The 18,010-nt window shown below is 32.2% G+C and overlaps 1 protein-coding gene and 1 non-coding gene across 2 annotated transcripts in view; one reads left to right on the top strand and one right to left on the bottom strand.

Moving 5' to 3' along the window:
- Positions 1-2,833: 2,833 nt before the first annotated feature.
- Positions 2,834-2,906, bottom strand: Trnav-cac (transfer RNA valine (anticodon CAC)). The gene has a single exon. It is a non-coding gene; the product is annotated as a tRNA-Val (tRNA).
- A 205-nt stretch (positions 2,907-3,111) lies between these two features.
- Positions 3,112-18,010, top strand: part of LOC133181781 (chromodomain-helicase-DNA-binding protein 1-like) — a 30,154-nt gene continuing 15,255 nt past the window's right edge. Inside the window, exons 1-11 of the mRNA XM_061316371.1 lie at positions 3,112-3,195; positions 8,835-8,998; positions 9,456-9,675; positions 10,687-10,776; positions 10,888-10,940; positions 11,799-11,879; positions 12,456-12,593; positions 12,724-12,768; positions 13,954-14,093; positions 15,774-15,999; positions 16,139-16,239. Of these exons, the coding sequence (XP_061172355.1) occupies positions 3,181-3,195; positions 8,835-8,998; positions 9,456-9,675; positions 10,687-10,776; positions 10,888-10,940; positions 11,799-11,879; positions 12,456-12,593; positions 12,724-12,768; positions 13,954-14,093; positions 15,774-15,999; positions 16,139-16,239 (1,273 nt within the window). The 5' untranslated portion in view covers positions 3,112-3,180. The remainder of the gene's footprint in view (positions 3,196-8,834; positions 8,999-9,455; positions 9,676-10,686; positions 10,777-10,887; positions 10,941-11,798; positions 11,880-12,455; positions 12,594-12,723; positions 12,769-13,953; positions 14,094-15,773; positions 16,000-16,138; positions 16,240-18,010) is intronic.

Here is an 18,010-nt window from a genome sequence, read left to right as displayed (position 1 = left end):
GTTTTAATTCTCAGATAATATGTGATTTTGTAACTTTTTTTTGTTTTCATTCTTTTTTTCTACACCGTTACATGTATTGAATAAATATTTAGTTTTTTTAAAGTGTTATTTTACTTATTTTTACAGTATATAGCGTGTTTCTGAAGCAGTCCTTATAAGAGTTTACCTTATAACATATATGACTTTCTGAAAACACACTTCTTTGTGTCAATATTGCAAGTTTACTAATCTAGTTGGGTGAAATTTTTCAGAATTTTGAATTCCTGATTCCGTGTTTAATTTACTCCCTAGGTTGATTTATTAAATGTTTGACTCAGGTTCAATCAGAGTATTGCTTGAGTAACAGCAGATCGTAACTAACTAAGTAAAATCTGCCTATTTCCCACACTTAATATCTAACTGTAAGAGAAGAAAACTGCAGATATTTAACTTAATATGTACAGCTTAGCATAAGACTGACCTATACAGTACCTAGTTTAAGTTCATGTACAGGTGTCAAGGAGTAAAGATTTTGGGTTTGTTATGCCTCCATGATCAAAGATTTGATTCTGGTACCTCATCTGTCTAGCTGTCAGTCTGTACACAAAAACTATAACCTTGCTCCTAACTTTTGAATGGTTGGTGCTAGGGCTTTCAAATTTCATATGTGTATTCCTTATGACAAGATTCTTTCTTTTTGATTTCTTGACATTGGCGTTTGACCTTCTTTTGAAAAACTTTAACAGAACTTTAACCTTGGTCATAACTTTTGATCTACTTTTGAAAAATTTAACCTTCAGGCCATAACTTTTGAATAGTTGGTGCTAGTGCTTTCATATTTAACATCCATATTCCTTGTGACAATCCTTTTTACCTCTCTTGAGTCGAAGGCTTAAGTGAGCTTTTCTGATCGAAATTGGTCCGTTATCTGTCGTTTTCATCCTTGTAAACTTTTCACATTTTCATCTTCTTCTCCAGAACCACTTGGCCAATTTCAACCAAACTTGGCACAAATCCTTGGTGAAGGAGATTCAAGTTTATTCATATGAAGGGCAACGGCCCTCTTCCAAGAGGAAATTGAGACATAGTGAAAATTGAGTGGGGTAATTTAAACTTCTTCTCAAGAACCACTGGGCCAGAAAAGATGAAACTTGTGTGAAATCTTTCTGGGATAGTGTAGATTTAAGTTTGTCTAAATCATGACCCATGGGGATAGGGTGTGGCCATTTTGGGTGATCAAAGTTTTACAAAGGAATACTTAGCTACTGGACACGCCGACATGTAGCAGTCATTATACTCTCTGCATTCTATCTTTGAATATTTTCATCCATGCACGGATCTGGAGAGGTGGGGTGAGGGGGGAACCCCCCCCCCTTGGAATTTGCAGAGTATTTAAAAGTATATACTGAAGCAAATAAAAAATGACTTTGGCTTTGGACCCCCCCCCCCCCCCCCCCCCGTAGAAAACATGGACCCCACCATCACCACCACGAAGTAGGTGTTTTTCATGTTTGGGAAATGGATTTTACTTCTTTTTTTTTCTTGTCAAGAAATTTTCTGAGTTTAATATATTTGGGAAGGGAATTTATTTTTTTTTTTTTTTGCTTGTCAAGATATTTTTGGGTTAGAATTTTTTTTTTGACTGGGATGCCCCCACCCCCCCCCCCCCCACCCCCCACCCCCAGGAAAAAAATTCCTGGATCTGTGCCTGTCATCTTTTTTTTATACACCAAGACATTAGTCAATTGAAGTTATTAGCTAAGACAACACAAACTTTTTTTGTTGTTTTGTCACATTTTCTATGGAATTCTTTGAATTATCAGCTTTATTTGGGCAATCTGATAAAGAGAAAGCATCTGAAACCATTTTTCAAATCATTATCTATTTCTAAAAATCAACACTAAATTCCTGAATTAAGTCGATCCATTTGAAAAGACATCTTTGTCTTCAAAATAGATGAAGAAATTTTGAAAATGCAGAAATGAAATAATTATATTTGAAAACTACTCACATTATGGACCTAGTATATGCATGCAAGTCATTACATGTCTAGTACTCTACTGAGAGTACAAAAGCTGGGAGAGCACTAATCAGGATTAATGTATATGCAGGGTTATTTTTCCTTCTGGTTATTTTCACACTTGTAAACAATTTTGCCCCATTTCAAATTTGCCCAAATACAGTTGAGTTAAAGAGATAAAACTGTCTTCTTCACATTAATTTGACCTGTTTTAAATTCACCCACTTAATGCAACAAGGGTGAAAGGGGCTAAAATAAAATGGGGGTGAAAAATTTCCCTGTATATAGTGAATCCTCATTATCTTGATAAAGTAATAAGGAACACAGTAGAGTTGTAATGAAAAGCAGGGACCTATATACTAACAGTATGTCTGTGCCCCCCACTTAATGTAGAACAAAATCACAGCTATGTTGAAATTATAGTAAACCTCATTTTATGGCAAATTTATTTTATTTCCAGCAACAACTGAGTAAGCATTTGTCTTGAAGTAATAGTAATGTAATATACTTTATGCGTGCAGCCCTCCGATAATTATATGTTAATTATATATATACATTATATAGAGAGAGATAGATAGATAGATAGAAAACATAGCTACTATATCATTGTGCCCCCTCAATAATAACGTCTTATGACCTTTTTTTTTTCTTTTGTCAAGGAATTTTGGTAAAATATTACACATTTTAGATCTTTCTTGGATTTGAGCCCCTCCCCCCACTTTTAAGTTTGTGACTACGCCTCTGCAGTATATGCTTATATACCCATTGCGTTACTTTCAATGTGTAGTCATTAGCTCAGCTGTCTATGGGATGGAAGCAATGGGGAAAAAAAATTGGTTCAGCTGGGGGTCGAACCCAGGACCTTTCGCGTGTGAGGCGAACGTGATAACCACTACACTACTGAACCCGTTGTAAGATACCGTGCAATAACACCAACTATACAATAATTCATTGAACAATTTTTTTTCCAATACTGAAATTAGTTTACATATAGCATACCATTCCTATAACAACTTTATTATGAAAATACTTAAATAACAGAATCGAAACTAAGTCGTCACACCTTGCGAAATTTTCATTAGCATATCATTACCCAGATTGCATTGCGTGGAATAACTCGTCAGCAGCCATATTTGTTGATTATCGTCTGAGGTGGTTGTGATAAAGAAAAAATGTAAACAATGAAGACCAAAACGGTAAAACAAACGTAATTTTGTGTTCTGAATGAATTGAATTTATTTGTGCAAGTTTTTATAAACATTCAAGCATGTTTTCCTTCGCGGTTCCGTGATATCTGCACGTCTTCGCTTGGAAAAGTGGGAAAGAAGTTGGACAACAATTGCTTGCATAAAGGTTCGTAATTTACCTTCAAAAGGGGTTATTTTCCACCAGATTTTGGACTATATTTGTAAAGTGTTTATTTTTCTGTTTTTTGCATTTTAGGAACACTCATGACGTGAGCATGACACGTGATTAGAAAGGAATTTATGTTCGATTTTACCGCAGTGCAATCCGTACGCGAAGCCATGACACGGACAATGCAACATTCAGTATGAGCAAGGTTTGTGACAACAATTTATTATTTTCTTTATCGAGGATGTTTATTTCCATTAATTTTACAGGAAAAGTTAAGAAAATGGCAGTACATGTTCCAGAAAGTGAGTTTTGCTACGTTGTGCACACTGGACGCCATCTTGAAAAATTGAGAATTCATGAAAGGCTGGTGTGTTTTAACCTTGGTTTGGAAATATTGCATGTTTTTATTCACATATAATGATGTATATCCTTTATTTTAGTGTATCAAGGTTGTTTATTCACAAATTAAGCATTATTTTTAAGACTGTCACGAAAAACATGTTAAAAAATACCTGCATTTTGGAAGGGTTTGTTGATAAATTTATAGTCAAATTTACCATTTTTGAATGCAAATTTGCAAAATTGGCACATAATAACTGTTGAACATGTCTATTTTGTCTTGATTTATGGTCTTTGGAATTATGACTTTGATTTGACCTTCAATAGAAATGAATTTAAGTGGGACCCATTTTAGAAAAATTACCATGCATGTGGACTTAGATTTTTTCAGAGAAATGGTAAAATTATTGCTATCAGCACATGTAATGCCTTCACTGTTATTTAAAGAAACTCATTATCATAGTGAATCTAATTCAAAAATCATTGCAATCTTGTGTATATATTTGCTCTATTTAGATTACTTTTGTAGTAATTATGCTCATTTTTGGGTATTGTTAACCCTGATGCTGTAAGCAACATGCACAGTTGTGAAAACCATACTTTTTCTGGTTTAGTTATCTTTGGAAAGGGTAACTGGGATTAAACAGGATTGATACAATATGAAAATATTAATAGATATGTGTAGAAGTGGTAAAAGGAATGATTTTTCAATAATATTCAAGGTTTATCTTAACTGTTATTAAAAGAGCTTAGCTGAGGCAGCATTGTGACTTGATGATGCAGCTTATATCTATGAATGTTTTTCTTGATATCAGATGCAAATGATTTTTTTGGTAAAAGAGCATGCATTTAGCAATCAAGATGATGGTTTTTGTTAATTGTCTCGTTCTACTCGTTCCTGACAGATCTCGAAATGTAGTGATAGCGACAATGTGATGACTTCTGTACTGATAAAAATGCATTGATTCCGAGATGAAAAATCATTTTGATGAGATTAATACTATTTTGAGGTTACTGTGATTTATTAAAGGCATCCTCAAGTCAAGGGAAGAAACTGTGCGTTTACATTTTATATGTATGGTACTTGCATTTCATACAATTATAAATTTGTGCATCTGTTAATTAAAACTCTTGAAAGTACCAAACTTCAACGAACTAAATTCTAAAAGATTATGTTTAAATTGAAAATGCAAACAATTTTTCTCTCCTTTTTTATACTCTAATCTTTATAATCTAATCTGATCTTTAAAAACACAATTTTAATAAAGCTGAATGTTTAAAATCATTTTCTGTGATCTTCATTAGATTTGAAAATGGTCAAATATATTTTGAATGAAATTTAAGTTCAGAAAAAAATATAGACGTCATTAAAAAAAAATTTCCTATATAAGAATATTTCTTAAAATTTTTATGTGAAATAATTTAATTCTATATACCCATTCATTTGAAATCAAATGGTTAAATTAATACAAAGTAAGACATCTTTCCAAAAAAATATCTGTTAGTAATACAGTTTCTATTTATTGAATTTATGTTGCTTTATTCAAAAAAGGGAGGTAAATGTTACTTTTTTTAAAATTCCTTCACTTCATCTTTTACTTTCATTGAGTGGAATGGAGACATAAAACGATATGTGTGCAGAGGCATGATTTTGTAAAGAAAAATAAGCATGATAAGTAGGTGACCAAATTCACTGTAATGTCTCCTTTATCTTTGAAGGTAAGGGCAATTTTTGTGGAACTTGAAATTGAAAATCTCAGTTTATTCTCTTCAGTAAATTTTAAATCACATATTTGTAATGATAATAAATTACTTCTCTTCATTGCAAAATGATGTTTCTAAATAATTGAAGATAGAGGAATATTTATTATAAAGAAAAATAGTCTAGTGCTTAATGTAAAAAGATTTGCGTGTGCTTGCATTCAAGTAACAATTTGGGAAGTGAACATCAAGTTCTTACTGAAAAGCAAGAATAATCTGTAAACATGATACATGGACTTCAGGAATTTTTCTTGATAAGATGAGGGAAAAATTACTAAGCATTCTTGATAACCAAATAAATATTTTTTATGATTTAATTGCTAGTGTCCTTTTGGGGTTTTAGACACCCCATTAGATCAGTGAAGGGGTAGGTAAAACATTTAGAATATTAGTTGATACATGAAGAAAAAGATGATGCACTTTTGAGATTGAAGTTAACTGCAGCTGTATGTCATGAAAGGGAAAGGCTCACCATTAACATGATTTAATTCCTTGTTTCTGTTTATTCTCCAATACAAATTATATTTGTGTATTTTTACATATAACTGGAAATCATTGATAAAAAAAAAATCCCTGGAAATACTCAGTAGGACATAAAAGATTGGTCTTATTGTTCTTCATACATATATTGGAACCTCTAGTATATCTTAAGAAAGATTTGTTTCTTACATTAATATTTTATGCATTTTTTTTTCTCGGTTGAAATTTTCTTTTTTCTCTCTCTCTCAACAAAATAATGCCGTTATTGTACGCTATGTGATTTATTGTACATTTATATGTAACACTGTATGATTCCTCATACAAGAGGAGATCCTTTTCAGCAATGGTGTAAACAAGTTAGATATAGTTTTATGAAGCAGCTGATTGGAAATGTGAATCATGTTTTATACTTGAAAAATGCAGAATTGAATTCTAATGCTTTTCAATAAGCGTGCAAATTTGTTATAGTAGGGTATATATTAAATCGTACTGTTCTGGGAGAAAGTTATTTTCTAAGCATTGCAATGATGTGCTAAAGAAATAATTGTGGTGATTTTCATCAAACAGACATATTCTGATCAAGAGGAGGTAACTGCAGAAGAACAAAATGGATGCTATGTACAAAATGGCTGATAGGTGTTTTGAGACTAGGCCTTTTGACTTGGATTATTTGAAAGTAGTTGGTTTGTGCTGTCAGTTTACTAACATTTGGAAGTTGCTTTGTTTGTTTTAGTGTTTTTAATTGCAAATAAGTAGTTTGATACAAGTTTTTACGTAAAATTTGAGGTGAAATCTGTGCTGAATGACTTCAATAAAGGATGGAACATCGTTAGATAAGGTGGGGGTTGCAGAAACATATTAATAAGTAAAAAATATTACTGCATTTACTGAAAAATGTTTGTTTTTGTGTTTTGTTGAAAAGAAATTTACTCTGGTATGCTTCTTTTTCCCATTTTAGTAGTGGTTGATTAAACTTGATGTTTTTTTATACTTTTTACCACCACATACTGTAGCCATTACACAAACACACAATGAACACATACAAGATTCAATGCATTATTTGAACCATTATACGACTATGAACCACATTCAAATTCTATCAAGTGATTTGCTACAATATATATTTGTATTTTGAAGTAGTAGTATGAATTTTTTAAGAGGGCCCATTTTCAGAAATTGTTCTTGATTAGTGGTACCCAGTGCAATTAGATGTGGAAAGTACTATTTCAACATTATTTAATGAGACATTTGTCTTCATTTTTTTTTCATTTATCATGTTAATAAGGTGCACAACAATACTTTTTTCGGTCAAAATCTCCAAAAGTGAGCTGTGCACACTTTACAAGAGTGGATACTAAACATGATAAAGTAATGTTTTTCTATTTAATGGAAATTTTTTCATCTGTCTTATCAATAAATTGCATTAAATTTATGGAAAATATTTGAACTTTTTGCAGTGTATTATTTCTCTGTAATTTGCAGCTTGTAGAAAGTCAAATTCTTAAATGTCTTCATAGATAGATGCATCATGTACATTTACATGTAATCACAAATGAAGCATTCTAAAATATTAAAAATGTGATAAATAAAAAATAAGAATAATTAAAATGAATTATGACTATATGAAAAATGGCATTAGGAATTTTTGTTGATTTTGAATTTTGTATCATGACAATTTGAAACACTTTTCAATTTTAAAATTTTATAAACTGGTTCATGCAGATGCTGCATATCCTTACTTCTGCATTTCATTGAATTAATTAGAAGTAACATTTGTTTTCTAAATTTTTATCTGTTGTGGAAGAGGGAGACCACCTTTACACAAAATGGATGACAAAATCAAAATGGCTGACCAGTATATCAGAGCTTAGGACATGTCGGATGATTAAAGAGTTATAAATTCTGGAGGTTTCTTGATGGTTTATTGTATACTTTTTATGATTTATTTTATCATATATAGATCATTGGTTTAATGGAGGGATTTTAAAATTTATGACTTGGGCCAGTTTTCTAAAAATTGCACTTAGCTGGGGGGGGGGGGGGGGGGGTATGCCCATGGAGCATAGTAGCATTAAAGAATATTCCTAAGATTTGCTATAAATGATTTTAATGTTCTTAATTCATTTATATTTTTATTATATGTATACCAAAAGACCCAGAGTTTTGTGTTTAAACTTCAACAAAGTGACAGTTAGTCCCACATTTAGAAATGATAAACTGTTCTACGTGGTGTCCACAACAATAAATGAGTTTATAGAGGAACCATTATACATCTCTGAACCACTCTAAAATTTATTTCTAAGATTTTCCTGATATTTATTCTTGTCATTGAAAGCAGATTTTCAATATTTTGAAGAGGGCCCATTTTTGAGAAGGGGGAAAGGGAGGGATATATGTAATAAAACATTTTAATATTTATTTGTAATAATTTATATATTTGCAGATAAAATTTCTCTTTGTTCTTTGATATTTTACTTGGTGTGTGTTTTTATACATGAACTGAAATTTTTAAATAGAGCATCTCTTATAGTTCATCATATCCAGTCATATTTCACTTTCAATAAAAGTATTTTTGTATTAAAAGGAATTCAATATTATACATCTCTGGACCATGCTGATATTTATTTGTATGCTTTATTAATGAACATACTTGTGATTAATATCAAAATTTTGAATTTTTGAAGAGGGCCCATTTTCAGAAAATTGGATTAAAATTTTGACATCACTATCCAGTGAACATGCATAAGAGGGAAGCTTGGACTTGAGCTCCTTGTTATCCCAAAAATGTGATGAGTCAAGTTTGATATTTGTAATAGGAATATAGATGGTTGATTGCAACTTTTAATTGAATTGTGGACAAATTTTCAAAAAATAATCTGTTTTTTTTTTTCTGTTCCAGGCTTCTGTTGAAGACCCTGCTGACTTTGATAGTCCTCTGTTTGGTCCATTAAGTAATGATAAGAGTCCTAAATCAGCTTCATCTAATAAAGACAAAAAGGATTCCATCAAAAAGGAGGCAGACAATAATGTCAGTGGATCAGGTTCAGACTCGGGCAATTCTAGGTGGGTAATGTAGTCAATTATAACTCTATAAATGAGCTGAGAGATAAGTTTTGCAGTTAACATTCAACCATCAAGTAACCACTTTAAGAGGTATTGACAACAACATGGGAAGTACATTTGTTATTTGGAAATTATACACTGATACCAGAATGTTTCCCCTCACCTACTACTTTCATCAGGTACCATATTAATTTTACAAGTACATTTTTTGCTACCCTCAGCTGTTTTTCCACCTACCCATATTTTGCACTAGCTTATAATTCCAACACATTACATGCTGTCTTACTCTAATTCGTTGCTTACATGTGCTTTAAATATGCACCTTCAGATTACGAGCTGGAAATCACTTTTCAAAATTACCCATTTAAGACATATTAACATATAGTTAGTAGTTAAGGAAGTGACATAATACAAATCTTTTTTATACATCAAAAGTTACCTCGTTATATTTTAGTAGTGGTTCAAGTTCAGATGACAGTGACTCTGATTCAGGGTCAAGGTCGGGGTCAAACTCCGACACTTCATCATCAGAATCTGATGACTCCAAGTCTGAAGTGAAGGAGCAGAATAAAACAGTGTCCAGAGTAGAAGATACAGACTCTCAAGACACACAGAGTACCACACAGTCAGCAAAAAGAGGACGACCACGCAAGACCAGCATCAATGATATCAAACAGGTGTGTTCTTTATATGTAAAGGCTGTGTATATTCTGTTTTAATATTTTAAATTTATGAAAAAATTCTTGAAGCTGTTAACACTATCTCTTGTAGATATATTATTTCTTTAATGCAGGATGTGCAATTAAAAATTTCAAGCACTAGCTCATGTGTTAGTGACATTAAAAAAAAAATCATTAGGCCAAAAGTAATAAAGGTACATTTTTACTTGTCAACTCCTTCTGGTTTCCAATTTCTTTAAGACTTACCTCATTTTTATCAGCAGAGGCCATTATTCTTAATAATGTAAAATATGACATGAATGGGGGAAAAATAAATAAATTGTGAGATTTAATTCCCTTAAAAACACCTGGGTCTGTAGTTCTTTTTTTTTAAGTTCAGTTCTCATGAAGAGAAATGAATATTTGTATTAATCAATAATCATTGAAAATAAAAAGAAATTTAAATTAAGTATTTCACAATCCATTTTTAAAATGTAGTATACATTGTCCTTTTCCTGGACATCAGATGATAGCTAATCCAAAAACATCTTCTTTTTTTTAAAGAAAAAAAATTAAATCAATAAATGCACTAAAAAAATTTTTTTGTAATGCACAGAACACCTTTGAGCAGATTGAGTGATAGGAAATAATTAATTGGGATATCTAGATGTAGTTACCATAAACAGAGGAATGGAGAATTTCAAATTAGGAAAAAAAAAAGATTGCTTTTAGAAAGAAAAAAATCATGTAGTACTGCAAAAAATGTTTGATAATGGCAATTTACGAACAGTAGGACCATGCTGCTCAGAATGTTTTCATAGGTTGAGAATTTGATAGCAGACAATTGGCGAAATTATATGCAGTACTTTTCATGCACTGCAGGAGTAGTTTTGATTTTTCACTAGCCCAAGGGCTACTCCTATGCAGATCACTAGTGTTGGTAGTGTTTGGCAATCCTAATTGCACTCCCCTGCTTATGTTTATATAAATATGTTGTTTATATGATTTGGAAATTTCTTTCATTGTCAGATCTTGCGTGAAATGTCAGATGACCCTGACTTGCTGGGTCTTAGAAGGTCAGGGCGTGCCAAAAAAGAACCTGTCCGATACAATGCCATGGTAAGCAAAGTGATTATTTATTTATTTAAACATTTAAGGAGATGAAATATGGTCAGGGTAAGGTTGTATTTCAGGGTGATTATAAGTCGTACATTTTCTTCTTAATTTCAGGGTGAGAGTGATGAGGATGACAGACCCAGGAAAAAGAAAGGCAAAAGAAAGGGGTAAGGCTGTTTTATAAAATGATATTCATTGATTCATGTATAGCTTTGTGCCAGAAGTATACAGACAAAATGACTTGGGTCAGTGTTAAAATGAAAGTAGAGATTATATTTGGGTATTGAATTTTAGAAATATACAGTATTTACTTTGAAGATTATTCTAGATGGTAGTGTTTTGTAACTCATTTGAATATTGTTCTGGTTTTTCCAGATGTCACATAGCTTTCAAGTTATTAATGTTATGCTTGTTGGAAATTTAGCCTTTATGTTATTTGTTTTTTATTGAAGCCACATAAGTTTACTATAAACTAATTCAAAAATAAATACAGTTGGTAAATACATGTATGTTAATAAATTTGAATTCAATTTTTTTTATTAAATAGGCCTTGCATTTGACCTGTAAACTTTTGGCATTTTGCAGAACATTATTTTTCACCAGTATTATATACATGTACATGTATGTGTATTTATTATATTATTATTAAGCATGACCAAAATGCATGATATTTTTTCTTCAAGTAGAATTTTATTCAAGCTTGTTAGTTTAATTTTGAAGCACATTTATACAAAGTAGAATAATGCTTAAATATTATAAAACCTTGATTCATATCTTAAAAATAGATTAAATTTTAACTTTTAAAAAAAATTGCATTTTTTTTTATAATGCTTATTTAGTATCTCAAATTAACAACATTAATTAGTCAGTAGATTAGATAATTATTCTGAGAACTGTGATCTGTTTTATGTTTTGACTCAATTAGATATTGCATCTCGCATGTTATGCCCGTCTTTACGATCAGTGACTCGTGGGTGTTGTGTGTTGAGTTTACCCTGATTAGTCTTTGTGTACACTTTTTTCAGTTCTGAGGAATGGAAAGGTTCTGATAGTGGCAGTGATGAGAGTAGTGAAGATTACAAGCCTTCTACAAGGGCCTTGTCCAGGTACCACATGATCAGTCATATGACTGACTGGCAAGGCCAGAAGTTACATGCATTTAAAACTTTCTTAGAAAATGAGAGGGAATATTGGGTATCAAAGTGTTGGTTTAAATAGAAGCCAAACCTTGTATAGTTCATTTCACGATATTTGAGAATTTTTTTCTTATGATGATAGCAGAAAGACAATGGTTAATTATTACTGAGTTTCCACTAATCTAATAGATGTATTAATTTTATTTTTACACATTAATGTGCAGATTGTGGCAATGTGATGTTGTGCTATTTCTATCTAATCTTTTAATTCAAACTTCCTTAGCAATTAAAGTGTATAGACTAACATATTTTAAGTATCCTGTCTCTTGTGTTACATTTTATCTTGTATTAGAAATCTCTTTCACAATGAAATAAAAGAATTTATATTTTATCAACAAGTTGGAATTAAATTTTTCTTGAATCCTGTCAACAAATGCGTGGATAAGTACAAGTAATAAAGAAATAATCAGTCATGTATTTTGGCATCAAATACCAATATGAAATGTAATCGGTTAATTTTATATAAAACTGAGATTTTCTGTTTAGGTCTGGAAATAGGCGTGGTGTAAGGTCAGTCCCGCCGAGACGAGGGCGTTCAGCGACTGGTAATCTAAGTGATTCAGATGAGTCGGAAAGTGATGACAATGATGTTGTTTCATACAGATCCTCAACAAAGAAAGTCAGGTAATTGTGTGATTTATGCAGATTTTTTTGTACCGATGAATTATCTTCATTTTCATTCACATTGATTACTCTGTGGCTGTTATGTTTTTCTATTTATTTGATCTGTATTACCTGGATTTGTTTGTTGTAGGCGTGATTACATCATGAGAAGAAAAGGAAGTAAAAGTAAAGTCAGGTAAATCCAAAAAGAAAAACCTCTATGACAGGAGTAGGATGAGTAAACTTCTTGTCAGAACATAACTTTGGAACTAAGAAATTTTACAAGCTCATGTCTGGTAGAAAGCTTGTGACCAGCAGTGTTTCTCAACCATGCTAAGTCATTTGGACTAGGTCACAAGTGTTAAATATAGTTTTATAGCCACAGCTTTTGAAATGGAGGAACATTAGAAGGTTATATTTTAAACAAAGATTGTTAGTGACTGAACTGTCCTGATCATTATCAGGGGGGTAATTTGGACAAGGTCAGAGCTTTCTGTAGTGTAAAAATTCTTGCCTTGGCCTGAGCTTTGAAACAGAGAAACATTAAAAGCTTAATATAAGGAAAAAGGTTGCTTGTAACAAGTGAGTTTGTAACAATGGGTTTGAATAATAAAATTTTTGTCCATAACATAATTTTGTAATGGAATAACTTTAGTAGATTGTACTTGGCCTAAGTGTTGATTATGATCATAGGATGTGTTACAACTCGAACAAAGAGACTGAGTACAGAAGTGTCAAATCCTGATGGTTTCTGAAAAGTAAAATTCCAAAAGTCAATAAGTCGTATTGGAGGAGAATCAGGAGATTATATGACACAAAGTTGCTTGTGACCCAGAGGTCTACTCATAAATCATTGCCATGGTTGGATAAGTACAGGGTCATATAGCTCAAAGAGTTGGTGAAAGAGCCTAAAAATTCACCAAACATTGAGTCCTGTTAATTGTCAAATAATTTCAAAATCCACAGGACATCCTTAAAATCTTCAGGACAAATCAATTAAATTATTTAAAATGAAAGAAAGGTAGTTAGGATACACACTTTACATGTAAAAACATATATAAGCCACTTAGTTTCAAATTGATAAAATATGAAAAATTTTAAGTAGGTAGGTAAAAATTATTAAAAACAAATATTTGCTATATGGATATATATATATATATTTTTGGCAAGGTGTCGAAGTTACTTCGTGAGCTAATTTAAGTTGCTTAGTTTAGTTTTAGTTGCTCTACTGGGTATTAGTTTTAGATCCATTTATATATAGCTATTGTGTTTTGTATGGCATGAGGGGGGTGAGGTAAAACCTGTTCTGTATATGTGTGTTTGTGTTATATAAGGAAGACTTGTAAATTTGAGTATTACTGTTAGTCTGATGTGTTTCTAGTTATAAAGAAGATTCGGATGACCAGACAGATTCGGATGACCTTATTGAGGTCACTCAGGATCAACAGGACGGGGAGGAAGAGGAAGATAACAAGGAGATTATAGAAAAAGTACTGGATGATCGGATTGGGAGGTCCACAGGTATGGAAACAATTCTCAGTGAATTTCTATTTATTTATGTGTTATTGTACTTGTAGATTTTTACTTTATTTGGAAATTAAAAGTTTAAAAACTTAATTATAATTTTTAAGTGTTCTAATTCATTGTTGTTCTTATAGCTAGGTATGTCGATGAATATTCAAGTACTCAAATATTTTTCATACTGTCAGCATATGACTCTCACATGAGCCAAAGGCTGAAGTGAGCTTTTATATTCAAAATTTGTCATCTGTTGTGGCCAATGTTGTAAACTTTTCACATTTTCGTGTTCTCCAGAACAATTAGGCCAATATTTCAGCATAACTCCTTGGGTGAAAGGAATTCAAGTTTGTTCAAATGAAGGACAATGTCTTCTTTCAAGGGGAGTGAAAATCTAATGGCATTTAAAAATCATCTCAAGAACCAATGGGCCTGAAAAGATGAAATTTGTACGAAAGTTTTATTACATAGTGTAGATTTAGGTTTGCACAAATCATGACCCCAGGGGGTTGGATGGGGCCAGAGTGGGCAATCAGAGTTTTACCTTATAATATATAGGAAAGAATCTTTAAAAATCTTCATCTCAAGAACAGCAAAGCCATGATTAGTCATATTTTTATGAAAGCATCCCAAGGTAATGTAGATTCAGGTTTGTTCAGATCAGGAAGGGTGAGACCACAATAGGAGATCAAAGTTTTACATAGGAATATATATATATATATATAGGAAAAAATCTTTCTAAATCTTCTCAAGAACAGCATTGGTATCATTAGTCAAAATAAAATGGAAGCATCCTTAGGTAATGTTGATTCAAGATTGTTCAAATCATGAGCCATGGGAGAAGGATGTGATGGCAATAAGAAATCAAAATTTTACATAGTAATATCAGGGTTGGGGTAATTGAAATAAGGAATTGTAATTTACTGTATTTAAATACATTTTTTCAAAGTAATTGAAAGTATTTGTAATTGAGTTTGTTTTCAATTACAAGTAATTGAATGTATTTAAATACATTCCAAAAATGTCATGTAATTTTCAATTACATTTCAATTACAGTTCAAATACTTCATTTTTCAAGTTACATATTAAAAAAGGTGTTTTATCATAATGCATACCAGTACTGGTTGGCATGAGTTTGTGTTTATTCAATAACTAAATGCCTTATAATGTTTATACAGCATAAATACTCTCTCCAGGGCAATAAGAAAGGCCAAATTTAATTATGCTGCTTCAAAATATTCATGTAGATGTTCTTCAAAATTTTTGGAAATAAAACTAAAGTAATTGACATGTATTTAATTACATTCTTCAAAGTAATTGAGAGTAATTAATTACATTTGTTAAAATCAATGTAATTGTTATTGCAAGTAATAGACAAAATTATCAATATATTTGAAAGTCTTTAATTACATTTCAAAGTAATTGACCCCAACCCTGAGTAATATATAGTAATAATCTTAAAATCCTCAGAAATAACAAAGTCAGTTAAAGTAAATATTCAAGATATATTCATCAAACTTCATATACTGATACAAATTTTCATGTTGCGTTACTAATGAACCCTGGGCAGAGCATTCATGTCCTATGGACATATTTCTAGTAGGTACCGGTACATGTAGTACACATATTTAGAAGCTTGATGAAAATTGGAGAACAATTTGTTGATAAGTCGCTTCTTTTCAGCAACTGGAAGCAAAACAACCATATACAATGTCCAGGACAATGGAGACCCAAATGAAGGTGTAAACCCTGCCACAGAGGAAACAGAAAAACAGTTTCTGATCAAGTGGAAAAACTGGGCTCATATACACAACACATGGGAGTCTTACAAAACTCTCAAAGAACAAAAGGTACATGGACTCAAGAAGTTGGACAACTATGTCAAAAAGCAAGAGGAAATCAAGGAATGGTGTGTATTTTTTTTTAATTAGTGGGAATTAAAATGAACATGCAAGTGTGTATGAACTTGTGCAATATATCATCTTAAACAAATGTTTAAATAAATATCAATTGCTCTATAAATGAAGACTATATTCTTTTTGCCTTAGGAAAGAACAAGCATCACCAGAAGATATTGACTATTTTGAATGTCAACAGGAAATGGTTCAGGAACTGTATCAACAACACATGCATGTGGAGAGGATTATTGGTAATGCATTCTATCATTAGTCCTGTGTTATTTGAACAACTTCAGACATGATCTTAGTAAAAACTGAATGCTCTTGCTGAGCATTTTTGAAATATTTTAGCTCTGTTGGTAAGAAACCAGAAGAGTTTATACATAAGTAAGGTGTCTGTCTCTGTTCGCCCGTCTGTATGTAAACAATTGTTCAAAACTTTACTCCTCCTACAGTTTTATACAAAGTGAACAGAAAATTGTGGGCCCCAAAATATCAATATGGGATAGTAAAACTTGTGAAGTTGGAGGCCCACATGGCCCGTAAGGTTTAAAATGTTATTTGCAATCCTTTAATTTCTGTGAAATTCTTTCAAAATGCTAATTCTCCTATAAATTAGGTTTAATTTCATTGAAGACTTGGTACACAAGTAAACTTCACTAAGATACATAGTTCTGTTTATTATACCCCCCCGCAAACGAAGTTTAGGGGGGGGTATATTGGAATCAGCATGCCTGTCTGTCTGTAGACAAGATTTGTCCGGATCATATCTGGAAACTGTTGCAAGGATTTGTCTGAAAATTTGTACACTTATTATTTGCCATATGAAGGTGTGCACCTGATATTTTCATCATGATTGGATAATTTTTAGCTCAAGTGAGCTGAAAGCTCAAGTGAGCTTTTCTGATCACCCGTTGTCCGTCTTCCGTCCGTCCGCCTGTAAACTTTTCACATTTTCAACTTCTTCTCAAGAACCACAGGTCCAATTTTAACCAAACTTGGTACAAAGCATCCTTGGGTGAAGGGGAGTTTAATTTGTTAAAAGGAAGGGTCAAGTCCCCTTCAAAAGGGAGATAATCAAGAAAAGACAAAAATTGGGTGGGGTTGTTGAGGAATTTTCTTCTCAAAAACCACAGGGCCAGAAAGGCTGAAACTTATGTGGAAGCATCCTGGGGTAGTGTAGATTTTAAATTGTTCAAATCATGACCCCCGGGGGTAGGGCTGGGCCACAATAGGGAATCCAAGTTTTAAATCGAAAATATGTAGTAAAAATCTTTAAAACTCTTCTCAAGAACCACAGGGCCAGAAAAGATTAAACTTACGTGGAATCATCCTGGGGTAGTGTAGATTCTAAATTGTTCAAATCTTGACCCCCGGGGGGTAGGGCGGGGCCACAATAGGGAATCAAAGTTCTACATTGAAATATGTAGTAAAAATCTTTAATAATCTTCTTCTCAAGAACCACTAGGCCAGAAAGGCTGAAACTTACGTGGAATCATCCTGGGGTAGTGTAGATTCTAAATTATACAAATCATGACCCCCGGGGATAGGGCGGGGCCACAATAGGGAATCCAAATTTTACATTGAAATATGTAGTAAAAATCTTAAAAAATCTTCTCAAGAGCCACTAGGCCAGAAAAGCTAAGACTTATGTAGAAGCATCCTGGGGTAGTGTAGATTCTAAATTGTTCAAATCATGACCCCGGGGGAAGGGCAAGGCCACAATAGGGAATCCAAGTTTTACATTGAAATATACAGAAAAAAATCTTTAAGAATCTTCTCAAGAACGACATTTTTTGGTAATTTTTCTGCATTTTACAGGTTTTTTTTTTTTTTTCACTTTTATTGACTTAGTCATTTTGGGTTCATGTCTAAGGTTTGAGACATAGAATCTAGAACATCTGTACAAAAATGTGAACTACAGCTTAAAACTACTCATTAGAACTAAAATAAAAATCGCAACATATTAAAAACAGTTTTTACATTACACAGCAGATAGTGTAAATCCATTTGTCCCTTGGG

The sequence above is a fragment of the Saccostrea echinata genome, unplaced genomic scaffold (assembly GCF_033153115.1).
Source record: "Saccostrea echinata isolate AGI-Se365-2 ecotype Australia unplaced genomic scaffold, CSIRO_AGI_Sech_v1 ptg000009l, whole genome shotgun sequence".
In the NCBI taxonomy this organism is placed as follows: domain Eukaryota; kingdom Metazoa; phylum Mollusca; class Bivalvia; order Ostreida; family Ostreidae; genus Saccostrea; species Saccostrea echinata.
This window is presented reverse-complemented; position numbering and strand designations above follow the sequence as displayed.